Raw genomic sequence first — 11,711 nt, 5'->3', positions numbered from 1 at the left:
TAGCTTTGAAAGCTTTGAAGTGCCCAAACACTTCACTTTTCTTTTTCATAAAATACACCCACAGTTTTCTGCTGAAGTCATCAATAAATGTGACAAAATAGTGACAGCCTCCAATAGATGCAGCTTTTGTAGTCCACACATCAGAGTGGATTAATTCCAATGGCTTTTTACTCTCTTGAACATGCCTAGGAAAAGGTTTCCTTGCCTGTTTCCCAAATTGACAGGCTTCACAAACCTTGTGCATTTCTGCAACCTTGAATTTTGGCAATCCTGCAACAATATTTTGGGCTTGCATTGATTTAAGTCGCTGTATATTAACATGACCAATGCGTTTGTGCCAGATATCAATATCTGCAACTACACCGGTCCCATGTGCAAACATTGCTGCACTCAATTCAAGCATGTCTGCATCCAGCGTAAACATCCTGCCCTTCTTCTTTCCTTTTGCTATCAAGCGACCATTATTTTTCATATCCTCAACAAAGCATCCATGAGGATTAAATCTAACCTGCAAGCCCTGCTCAACCATCTGACCAACAGAAACCAGGTTCTTGGTGATGTTCGGGACATGAAATACATCAGACAAGTATTTATTTTTCCCATCCTGCATAGACAAAGGAATTTTTCCAATCTGCACAATAGGATGTGCAGTATCATCACCAGTCTCCACAAATCCTGGCTTTTCCATTTTCCTTGCATCTTGCATCCATTCTGCATGACCTGTCATGTGGTTTGACGCACTGAGTCAACATACCACACATCATTTTGTTCTTCTGCACTTGTCACAGAATTGGTCATATGCTACACCATAAATAGATGCTCATTTCTATCATCACCCTGGCTGCTAGAAGATGCATAATTGCCTTGCTGCAATTTTCCATTCATAATGTCATTCTGCTTTTTGTAGCAGTCCTTAGCCATATGACCCATTTTGCCACAATAGTAGCATTCTTGGTCACTAAGGGCTTCGCCCTCTCCCGCAGCATATACTGCGCTCTCGCCACACCGCGAAGGGCGTCTCAATCTGAAATAGTGCACTCCTGCACTTCTGGCTGTGCAACCTGCAGAGATTTGCTCCCAAACTCGAAATAGGAAAGCAACACTGGTCCTCTTACCAGGACACCACGAACTTGACTTGCTTTCTTGAGCTCCTTACCACGAACAAGGCTCTGATACCATGTGAAGATAGTGGGAGAGAGGGAAGGAGACTCACTTGCGGCTTTCTCACATGCACAAATGGGGGAATACACACAAAGGTGGAGGCTGAAAACAGTTTTCCTCTTCTTAGTTGTGAAAGCCAAAAGAACTCAAGTACAAAGAAATAGAAGAACCCTATATGTGGGTCTCAAACCAAACTCAACTAACTAAGGTGGCATACTAACTGAGCCACGAACTAGTGTAGATAGGGATAGCTATCATCCAGCTATTATTCGTGAGCGGTGTACCAACCGCATCTCCAGCTAACAAGTCGGTGACATAAATACACAACGGTCACCCTGGCATATCGCGAGTGGAGCGCTCGATATCTCAACAAAGGGTCTTACATAGGGGCACCTAAAATGGTGATGATAGGGGCAACTGTTCTAAGGCCACTTCCCTTTGTTTGCGATCCTTGCTTGCCTTGGTCGAAAGATGAGGATTGATTCACTCCTGGCCTCGATGTAGTAGTCTAATGAGGCGGCTCTTGATCTAGTGAGGCTAGGTCTTATGCTCCACACTATCTTATACCACATCCACTCTCGCTCTTATCCTCAGTTCTGAGTACACCTACAGTCTTCTTGGTACTAGGCTTTGCCAATCATTCCACCTTGTCTAAGGTGTTTCTCCTATTAAGCAGTGTACCTTTGATGGCATTCAGACCTAGTTTTTAACATGTCTCACAGCCTGTATCAATCATTTGAAGTATAGCTCGGTTCCCATCAATTTGCACAATTTGTGCCTTGATAGCATGCATCCTTGTGCACTCAACTTTCAACTGTGCTCTTGTGGCTAGAGGCTTCTAGTGCTCACTCCACTAAACTTACACTACTGTTTCACAATAGTCCCACCTTGGTCACTAAATGTTGGATGGTCTTTTGCCCTCAGCTCCTTAGGTGCTCGATTATGCAACATATTGACTATTCTATATGCCAATTGCTACTACAAATGCTAATGGGGGTGGGGAATCGAGCATCAACATGCTGCTGAGGTTGTTAATGTGGTCGTAGACATATGGAATGTGCTTAGTGCTTCCTCTCAATGTGTCGGTACACTTTCCTTCCAACCTTATGCAATAGTGCAAAATACAACCAAGAACACTCCTTTAATAGCTTCTTCAGTATCTTCTTCAGTATCTGGATTCTTCTCTAGCCTACAATCGGTCCCTTTGATAGTTTCTTCAAGCTCTGGATTCTTCTCTCTAGGTCAAGCCTACACTAGGTCCCCGTCGCCCTTTATAAAGAATTCGTATGTATTCCTCCCTAACCATGATCAACCTCCCGTTGGCCATACGTGCTTCTTAAACATTTTTTCATGTGCTAATAGATCTTGATAAACTCTTGCATGCCACTCGTCTGCCATCTTGGCCACATGTATGGAGACACAAGTCACTTTATTGCAATCATCAAGGTAGGAGAACCGTGAAAGCAATCAACAAAAGACAACAACCATGTAGAGTTTCAACAATTGAATTCAACACGATAAGGGGAAACTTGAAAGCAACAAAAAAAGACAACAATGATATATAGTTTTCCACAACCAAGAATACTCCGATTCTTCAAATAAGTGTGTGACCAAAAGAAAAAGGCAACTGAATGAAAGCCAAAGTAGCCAAGAGGCAAGTATTACTCCCAACACAATGACCAAATCCAAAGAAAAACAAGATCAACAATGGACCAACCTGATTCTAAAAACCAATAGAACTCTATGCCAAGCATAACGTGCAAATATTTCTAACACAAATCACTTGAAACATGAGGATAAGTAACCAAATCAATTCGAGGTAGTTGTTAACTTTGTGTCAACAAGGTCCAAAGCATCATGTAGTCCATGAGATCAATGTGTGTGTGCGTGCGTCCGTGTGTGCATGCACATAGGTGTGCGCAGGTGCATGTCCATGCGTGAGTAGTAAAGTTTCACGAAAAACACTATGTGCGTAGTAATAGCAAACTCTACCTGTAATAAGTTGAGAAGGAGATCCCTATTCGGTAGACCTAACAAGACTGTATAGCCAAGACACACTCTTGAAAAGATCTAGACATACTTGTAAATTCATATTTGGAGAGAGAAATTCCTTACCACATGCTCAATGTAGATAGAGAAATTCCTTTACCACATGTTCAGCATAAAGAGAGGAATTCCTTTCCACATGCATAGCATAAAGAGAACTCGTTAGCACATGTTTAGCATCGATAGAGGAATTTCATAGCACATTCTTAGCATAGAGAAAGACATTGCTTACCACTTATTATGAATAAGCAAGGATTATATCGATACCCCATAATGGAAACCATTCCATACTCTTTGGATAGTGTGTTTACTCCATTTTTGTGTTTTGTGCAATTTCACCCTAGTTTCTGTGCTCCCTCAACACTATTAATGTTTGATGACATGACCTAACCTTGAGATCTCCAATTTTTTACTCTCTTCCCTTTCATCCTTGCACTCTCTCTGTCCCTCCCCTTCTCAGATTTACTCTTCTCCTTAACTCCAAACCTCATTCTACTTTCGTAATGCTTCTCTTTAGAAGAGTATTGATGTACTTCCCCACCATTACATAACTTCAACAAGGAAGATGTCATGCTAATGCTTGATTCTAATGCTAAAGCTCAATAGAATCAAATAAAGGCTAGGTGAATTGCTATAAACTTTGTGGCACAAATTAGGGTGCGAACCACAGAGCTAAACAACGTGCAAGACAAAACAACCTTGTCTTCGTGGTTGTTGAGTGGGCTCAACACAGAGCTATGCAACATGGAAATCACCTATCAAATGAAGATGTATGACAAATTGCTTCACAAAGGAGTTGCAATCGAGAAAGGAGTCATCATCATTGAACCCAAAAGAGATAAGAAAGATCTCTTCCATGAGGTGGAAAGGATTTGGTGGTCAAAATGGACACCAAGAATGAGAAAGACGAGTTGAAAAAGCTTCTAGAAGAAATTGAAATAGGAGGTGTTCTCGAAAAAGAAAAGTATGATGCTGCAAGTGCAAGGTACACGACCTTATAGCAAACAAGTGTTAGTTAGGAAAGTATTACAACATATGCAATTGCTCAGGTCACAAGAGGACCACAAAGGTTCATCAAGTGGAAAGGGAGGCTAGAAGGCCCTATCAAGGAGATAAACCAAAGAATAGCAACACAACATGTTACTTTTTGACAAGGTGACCACAAAAGCAAATTCCAATTGCGAAAAGAGCTATTAGACGTGCTGTGAAGCATGTGACCAAGATGACTACACAGATTGCGAGAGTGGTGTGGGTGAAAATGGAAGCAAAAGTGGTCATAAGATCAAAGAAGAAGAACAAAAAAACCCGAAGAAGCCAAGTGAGCCATGGGTTCACTTGAAGGAAGAGAAGAAGGTTGCAAAGGAGATCATCCATGCCCTCAAGCAAAAAGAATCTCTTGTTAAGATTAGAGAACCACCAAGCCCTCAAGCAATGAATGAAAGCATCAAGGAGCCAGAGTGCAACTAGGCAAGGAACTAAAGCGAGAATAAATCAAGGAGCACATAATCAAATCAACATGGTTAGGTGAGAACTAAACGTGATGATTTTCATTAAGAAACTACTAGAACTTGCTCCCCCCTACATGTGATTATGTCTCTCCATAGAATAGAAAATTAAAACTCAATTAGTTGGGGGGCTATTACTTGTGGAGAAAACAAGAGAGGTGAAAGGAAGAGGGCAATTGCATGATTAAAATAAGGGGGAGGTGGAATAAAGTGGGAAGGGTAGGCATGCTAAGGGCTGTGCCCAATAAGGGGAAATAGAAATAAGGGAGGAGACATTAACAAGAGTGCACAAGTGCGCGTGGGCACTGCCTCCCAGTATAGTAGGTGCTTTGAGATGCAAATGAGAAAGCAAATGATTTTTTTAGTACATTGGGCTATTAAAAGGCAATTTTAGTTAGTGATCTTTATACAAGACTCAATTGAGTTTTTCAAACAATCACACATGGAAATTCACAAAGGAGAATCCAATTCACCACTATAGCACTCCCTCTTCGAAAGCAATGCTAATAAAAGAAGGTACCATTTATAAATTGTATGTTTCCCTATAGCTAGATTCTTGAACCTTTGGGGGAAGAAATGTGCACACTCCTCCCCCCTCAACATGTTATGTGAATTTCAAAACCAAAGATTTAACCTATTCACAAACTTAGGTTAATTAGCATGTATGGGCCTACGCAAATATGAGGAATGAAAGTGAGCCATTATTCATCAATGTATGTGGCCGACGCCAAGTAAGGATCACCACCTGTCTTAATTTCATATTATGGAGGGTTGCTCCTACACATTCTTTACCAAAGACAAATTTTTAAATGGAAGGACAACCCACCATTTTGCTCATTTTGCAATATATAGCTAGAAAATCCTCTTCATCAATTTTGGAGCTGCACAATTATTAAACCTGTTTAAACAAGCGAGTAGAAGGACTCGTGAGCACTGGCCTTAGAGGGACAAGTTGATTTGGGAAGAGAGAGAGAGAGAGAGAGAGAGAGAGAGAGAGTAGTTCACTTGGAAAGGGGGAGAGAGAGAGATGTCACTCAGATTAGAAAGTGTAAAACTTGGCCTAAAATAACTAGAGGGACACTTTTAATAAAAGGTGTAAGGCAAGCAGTGCCTGCAGGGCAAGGTGTGAACGAAATCAACCTATAGCACAAACTATGCATTTTTTGCCCTTGTGTGTGCAGATACTCTAAGTCTTTGGCATCTCATACGAGTGATTGTTATTCAATCGATTTGGAAGCTCTAAAATTCTGAATAATAATCTCATTCGAGATATGTAAGCAGAAATCCTAGTGATTCTAGGGTGTTTTAGATGGGTGTTTTAGATATGAGAATGAGGAGTTCAAACTTGCCATTGCGCTCTAAAACTAGTGCTATAGTTCTAGCAAGGACTCTTGTAGAACTTTACTGTGTTCATTCTCTTTTGATATCAAAATCTTTTTCGCATGCAAAAAAAGAAGAAAAGAAGAGAACAAGAGGGCACAGTTTGTGTGCCCGATAGCAATGCCCTCTTTTCTATGATCCTCCTTGCGTTGATCCATCCAATTGCATCACCGAAGCAGCTTGCAGCGAGTGATAAGTCGCTAGAGATGCACAGAGAAAGCCAAGAGAAGGTGTGCATGGGTGCCACATACCTCCTAGAAGACTAAAGAGGACTCACCCTGGAGCTGAATCAAAACCCATGTCATGGCTACAAGTGTCTTACAATCCAAATTCTAAGGGCAAAGCAAATCGTTGCTATAGCTGTGCGCCCCCATTAGGGCAGTGCTAATAAAATTTGCGCTCTCTCTCTCTCTCTCTCTCACACACACACAAAATTTGCGCGCTCTCTCTTTCTCTCTCTCCATCCATTGCAAATTGTTAAAATACAAATAAATTAAAAGAAGAACACTTATTTTTTCCCTTCTTTTTTTGAAACTAAAAGACCTCTCTCTCTCTCGCTCTCGGTAGCTCACTCACAGCGTCCCTTGAGTGGTTCTCGAGAAGACGAAGAAGATAAATAGATGCGGAGGCGCAGGCATACATCCATCTCCTACCTCTCATGCAACCTCATGCAGCCCCGTAGTCGCTTAGGTTCATGGCCCGTTTTTTTTACGTAGCGGAGATACACAATCCTACTGCTTCGCAGCTCATCACTCTCAGATGGCTGAAACTAGAGCCCTTCTGGAGGAATGCTCGCCTTCAGGTACTGCCGTATTTTGTAATTGAGAGAACCCCGCTAAGTTTTTTTCAATTTATTTACATAGGCGGAGGGCCGTGCCTTTTTGAATCGGTTTTCGTTGTGTCATGCTTCACAGGTAGGCCAGTTATCGAGCACGTATGGAGGGAGTGCTTTACGGATCCCTCCCAGTACAACCGAGAGATCAAAGTAAGTCTGAACTGACTGATTTGCATTGGTAAAGCTGTGGATTGGCTAGTCTGACGAGTCTCTTGTGTATCTTAACAACAGACAAACCCAAGATCTCCAGATTTTAAGCGTAAGATTACCAAGGAGTCGCTATGGATAGATGGTTCGTACAATCCTAAAGGCATGTTTGAGAAAAACATCAAAGCATCCACTGGTCAGGCCCATGCCCGTGGCGTAGTGAAGGAGTGGGGCACGATTGGCTTCAAGTCTGGAGTAAAGGTGTCTAAAGCACAAGAACTGCGCAAGAAGAGTCGTTTGGAAGGGCTCAGCTTAGAGGAGACACTCACATCGATGGAGCGGATGCCACAGCCGCCTTCAATTCAGAACCTTACACGCATCGTACATAAGTGCAGAACATTGAAAAATTTAGCATATACCAAGCGCTTATATGCCTACATGTGCAAAAATGGGCTGGACGATCATAGATCTCTTGGGAACTACCTGGTCCCTATGTTGGTCCAAGTTGGAAGCGTGTGCGACGCTGAGGATGTTTTGAATAAGTTGGTTGATCGGAATGTGTATTCTTGGACTTCCCTTATCTCTGGCTACATTGACTGTGGGGAGTCACAGCATGCGCTCTACCTCTACCAGAAAATGCAAGACGACTTTGTAAATTCTGACAAGTATACTTTCGTGGCCGTACTGAAGGCTTGTGCTAGACTGAAAGATGCAGAAAGAGGTCGAGACATACATGCTGAGATTGCCAGAAAGGGGCTGGAAACAGAATCTTTTGTTGGCAGCACCTTGGTGGATATGTATTCCAAATGTGGCTGGCTTGCAGAAGCACGGGAAGTGTTTGACAAGCTGCCAGTTCGAGATGAGGTCTTGTGGACTGCACTAATGGCAGGATATGCTGAGCATGGGCTTGGCGAGGAAGCGCTGAACTCACTTGAACAGATGCAACTTGAGGGCCTTGCTCCAAATGCTGTCACATTTGTTTGCAGCTTGAAAGCTTGTGGCAGCATAGGAGCCATAGACAAGGGCCGAGAAATACACATCAAGATTGCCAGAAAGGGGCTGGAAAGAGATCTTTTTGTTGGCAGCACTTTGGTGGATATGTATGCCAAATGTGGTGCGCTGGCAGACGCACGTAAAGTGTTTGACAAGCTGCCAGGTCGAGATGAGGTCTCGTGGAATACACTAATGGCAGGATATGCCAACCATGGACTTGGTGAGGAAGCGCTGAGCTGTCTCGAACAGATGCAACTGGAGGGTCTTCCTTCAAATGCTGTCACATTTGTATGCACCTTGAAAGCTTGCGGCAGCATAGGAGCCATAGACAAGGGCCGAGAAATACATGTCGAAATTTACAGAAAGGGGATGGAGGGAAATCTTTTTCTTGGTAACACCTTGGTGGACATGTATGCCAAATGTGCCACGCTTGCAGAAGCACAGGAAGCGTTTGACAAATTGCCAGTTCGAGACATAGTCTCGTGGAATGCACTGATGGCAGGATATGCCCAGCTAGGAGAGAGTGAAATTGTTTTCAGTATGCTCGAGAGAATCAGAGGAGGAGGAGTAAAACCAGATGAGGTCACATTCTCTACTTTGCTTGGTGTTTGTAGTCACATGGGTCTAGTATATGAGGGCCAGAAGTACTTTGATGCTATGAGCCAAGACTATGGTGTCACTCAAGCTATTGAGCACTACATTGGCATGGTTGATCTCCTTGGCCGTGCAGGCCAATTAGATGAGGCTGTAGCGATGGTGAAGAAGATGCCTTTTGATCCTAATATTGTTGTTTGGCTTACACTGTTAGGTGCTTGTCAAAAGTGGGGTGATGTTGAGCTTGGACGACTGGCATTTGAACATGCAAAGCAATTTGATAAAAAGGATTCTGCGCCTTATGTCTTGATGTCTAACATCTATGCAGATGCTCACATGAAGGAGGAAGAAAAAAAAGTGGAGGGCAATGAGAGTGAAAGAAGAAGCATGGAAGAAGCCAGATCAGATTTGGGCTCCAAAGGGGATAAATTGGTTGTAGAAACTCATGCATCAGGCAAATGCCCCTACAATAAAACCCTGACATTTGCATTTTTGGGAGAGACTATGACACTTCTGAATTTTAGCCTCGCGAGCCTGTCAACTAATAGGCAAAGAAGAAACCTCTTTTGCTTCATGGGAATTGATTACAGGTACAAGGTTTGTAGGTGGCATTTGTGATTGGCATTGAAACCTCCACCTACATCAGTTGGTGGGTACTTGTGGATACCAAACGCATCTTTCATTATCCTTTGAAGATTCACATGCTCAGGTAACTGCCTATAAATGGTTGTCTTCACTTACAATACGAGTGCATCCCTTGTTTTTGGCTATTGCAATAGAGGCCGTCAACGACGGCAATAGTGCTAGCGTTACCATCTTCTCCCCCTTCATTTCCTCTGTAGGTACTACTAAAGCTCTTATTGTAGTTACCTAGGATTAGGATAGATTCTGCCCTGTCATGAGGGTTGACTCTTAAGTTTTTCTTGCCATTATGGTGTTCTTCCTTCCTAGCTGCTAGTATTAGGGCGGTTACACACCGGCGCCCAACCCAACATTGGAGAGGGGCATTCGCCGGTGTGCCCACCATGTGGTGGCCGTTGATTTGGCCCGCAAAAGGGGGGGCACCCAAGGTCTTGGGAAGCCACCACCCCCTGCCCAAAGGGTGCCCAAGTTCTGACAGTGGGGCTTGAACCCAAGACCTCCAATCACAAAACAAATAGCCCACACCACGTAAGCCATTCACACATGCATGCAATAAATGAGGTCAGTCTTGTAACCCACCCCGCCCATCCCCTTTTCTCAATTGGGCGGGCGATGGGTGTGACACCAGCCTTAGTTAGACAAATTGGGGCTTCAGTACTTTGATTTCATTGGGAAACATGCATTTTTCTGTGTTAGGCTGTCATGTGTGGTACTGGTAGCAGCTTGAATTATTTGTGTTAGAATTACTTCCATTTTTTTTTGGACCTGAGAAGTAGAAATATGAAGATGGCATGCTAGCACATGAGGTATTTGGAAGGTGTCTTTGGTTTCTCTTTACTAGGATGATGGTCATGCTTTGAGTAGAGCTTGAGCATGTAATGGGATGTGGGTTGGGCACTAAGATGATGTATTGTGAATTGTCGGTGAGCACTTGTTTATTGTCTACCAATAACTCTACTCATGGAAAATGAAAGGAACAATTGATACACCTCTGGTTTCAAAAATTGGAGGTGGATTTCAAAGACATGCACATAAGTTTATCTTGTTTGTTAAGTGGTATGCGTGTTGAAGGTGGCTTGAACTGTGTTAAAGCAGCATGGATCTCTGCTGTTACAGTGGTGGGTACGGATCGACATACTCATATGGTTCTTGTGTTAAAAAGCATTTTAGCTCATACAAGTTACTTAAGCTGAACTTAGGTCCTGTAACATCTTAGATGACACTTGAATGTCGTCATAGGGTTGTTGATGCCTCATGTGACTAGGTTCATAGATGCATTGTGTAACTGGCACTTGTGTTTTTGGTATGCTACTGTGGAAGCTTCTGATACATAAAAGTCTTCTAGATATCTATACTTCATTTTTCAAGTTGGTTAAGTCAACAGAGTCCTGCTACCATAAATCAAGCACACCAAAGCTCGTATAACAAAATTTTGAACTTGGCAGCTATTACTGTGTTTGTATTACATGGAGAAGGGATTATGGTCAATTGTTGCGGGAACAGAAAAGAAGCCGTGTTGCAAGGGAGTGGAGACATCCAACTAAAGCAACGGGGGAGCAAAAACGAGAGAGCTCTCGGTATCCTCGGACGAGCGCTTGGAGGCAAGTACAATCACCACCTGGATTTCACAGAGACTGCATGCGAGAATTGGGTTGGAGTAGACCTTAAAGCTGGAGTTTTCTAGTTTGAAGATGTCCAGAACTAAGACTCTTGGGGAACACCGCAGTCACACAAGGTCGATCATACGACAACTGAACGACCTGGGCGTACAAGTGGAGGAAGACGACTTCAATGCTGTCTTGCTCTCCAGTCTACCCCCGAACTATGATGAGATTGACAAGATACTCCGAGTGAATGCTAACCTAAGCTTCAATGAAATTGTAGCAACGCTCCTGGACAATGAGCGGACACATACTACATTGGAAGAAGAATGAGTCTATGCAGCATGCAAAGGATCAAAGGGGAACAGCAAGCGACAGATGACGTGTGAATATTGCGGAAAGCCTGGGCACAAGGAGCAGTATTTCTTCAAGAAAAGGGAGGACACTGAGAAGAGAAACAAGGAAGCCGGAAAAAGCAAAGTTGAATCAGCTCATGTGGTCGCTGAAGATTTCGCAGGTCTGTGAAAGGTGATGATCCGTCATATGATGACTATGCTTTCTAGTCAGTCCACATTAGGGTCATGCAGTGACAATAAATCTTGTACTTGGCCAAAAATACCCCGTAGGGTTGAGGCGTAGTTAATAACGCTGGTTGTCTGTTTTAGGGTCTCATGTCTGATGTGTTTATTCGACTTTGATTTTTAGTGTTGACAGAGTATCTTTGATAGGTTTCTCTTGTAGAAACACATTTGGTACTTGGTCATTGTGAGATTTCTTGTCGACTTTTGAGGGCAGCCCTTCGTTTTG

At 43.0% G+C, this 11,711-nt stretch overlaps 1 protein-coding gene across 3 annotated transcripts; it reads left to right on the top strand.

Moving 5' to 3' along the window:
• Positions 1 to 6,641: 6,641 nt before the first annotated feature.
• On the top strand, positions 6,642 to 10,530 carry LOC147884406 (pentatricopeptide repeat-containing protein At1g06140, mitochondrial-like). Of its 3 annotated transcripts, none has more exons than XM_087399139.1 (3): positions 6,642 to 6,894; positions 7,011 to 7,077; positions 7,159 to 10,530. In XM_087399139.1, exons 1-3 carry the CDS (start codon positions 6,881 to 6,883, stop codon positions 9,277 to 9,279), a joined length of 2,202 nt encoding a protein of 733 aa, XP_087255265.1. In that variant the 5' UTR covers positions 6,642 to 6,880; the 3' UTR covers positions 9,280 to 10,530. The 3 variants fall into 3 exon arrangements, with proteins under 3 accessions (XP_087255265.1, XP_087255264.1, XP_087255267.1); XM_087399138.1 differs by having other exon boundaries at positions 7,007 to 7,077; positions 7,159 to 10,529; XM_087399141.1 differs by lacking the exon at positions 6,642 to 6,894 and having other exon boundaries at positions 7,004 to 7,077; positions 7,127 to 10,529.
• Positions 10,531 to 11,711: the final 1,181 nt, after the last annotated feature.

Source organism: Dipteris shenzhenensis, chromosome 27, assembly GCF_047967505.1.
Source record: "Dipteris shenzhenensis isolate YYH24624 ecotype China chromosome 27, Dip_SZ_1.0, whole genome shotgun sequence".
Lineage (NCBI taxonomy): Eukaryota > Viridiplantae > Streptophyta > Polypodiopsida > Gleicheniales > Dipteridaceae > Dipteris > Dipteris shenzhenensis.
Note: the sequence above shows the minus strand (reverse complement) of the source record. Positions and strands in the feature narration are given on the sequence as shown.

What these genes read in the sequence shown, in the direction of transcription:
- LOC147884406 (XM_087399138.1), top strand. Translation starts at nt 6,852, where the DNA reads ATGGCTGAAACTAGAGCCCTTCTGGAGGAATGCTCGCCTTCAG. An exon ending in GGAGGAATGCTCGCCTTCAG is followed by an intron (nt 6,895 to 7,006) that starts GTACTGCCGTAT and finishes CATGCTTCACAG; the next exon opens with GTAGGCCAGTTATCGAGCAC. An exon ending in AGTACAACCGAGAGATCAAA is followed by an intron (nt 7,078 to 7,158) that starts GTAAGTCTGAAC and finishes TCTTAACAACAG; the next exon opens with ACAAACCCAAGATCTCCAGA.